This window comes from Leptonychotes weddellii, unplaced genomic scaffold, assembly GCF_054177405.1.
Source record: "Leptonychotes weddellii isolate Sample4059 unplaced genomic scaffold, ASM5417740v2 HiC_scaffold_58032, whole genome shotgun sequence".
NCBI lineage: Eukaryota > Metazoa > Chordata > Mammalia > Carnivora > Phocidae > Leptonychotes > Leptonychotes weddellii.
Window position 1 is genome coordinate 1 of NW_028026267.1, and position 618 is coordinate 618.

Genomic DNA, 618 nt, shown 5'->3' on the forward strand with positions numbered 1-618 from the left:
GGGGGGGGGTGGCGGCGTCCGGGAGCCTAGAAGTGGGCGGTGACGCGGTCAGTCTCCAACAGGTCGTCCAGGATCTGCAGGGGGAGGGGCTGGTGAGCGGGGGGAGGCCAGGTGGGAAGGGGCGGGCCCCGCAGGGCAGGCCGGGGGCTCACAATGTCCGGGGTGGTGCCGATCTTCTTGGCCAGTTCGCCGCGCTCCATGGTGCTCAGGTACAGATAGCGGTTGAGCAGCTCCCCATCCAGAACGTTCCGCACGGCGTTCTGCAAGATGCGCCGGTCCACATGCAGCATCCTGGGGAGACACGCAGGCTGTGTAGGGCGGCGGGACGCGGGGCGGGACGCGGGGCGGGACGCGGGGCGGGACGCGGGGCGGGACGCGGGGCGGGGACGCACACTCACCGGAAGGCCCTGGGGTTGAGACCGGCATGGTGGGGCAGCATGGTGGTCAGCGCGTTCTGCAGCATCAGCAGCCGCCGGTACGTCTTCTCCTGCATGGGCAGCAGGAGCCCGATGCCCCCGTCCAGCGTGGCTGCAGGAGGCACCGTGTGAGCGAGGCTGACCGCCCGCCCCGCATGCCCGCCCGTCCCGCCCGGGACTCACCAAACCAGGTGATGTGCTT

At 71.4% G+C, this 618-nt stretch overlaps 1 protein-coding gene across 1 annotated transcript; it reads right to left on the bottom strand.

The window, feature by feature from the left end:
• On the bottom strand, positions 1-612 carry LOC145719615 (cleavage and polyadenylation specificity factor subunit 1-like). The gene is made up of 4 exons (XM_081811132.1): positions 600-612; positions 399-528; positions 153-291; positions 1-74 (listed from the first exon to the last, which is right to left on the bottom strand). The coding sequence occupies exons 2-4, from the start codon at positions 491-493 to the stop codon at positions 27-29; spliced, it is 282 nt and encodes a 93-aa protein (XP_081667258.1). The 5' UTR covers positions 494-528; positions 600-612; the 3' UTR covers positions 1-26.
• Positions 613-618: the final 6 nt, after the last annotated feature.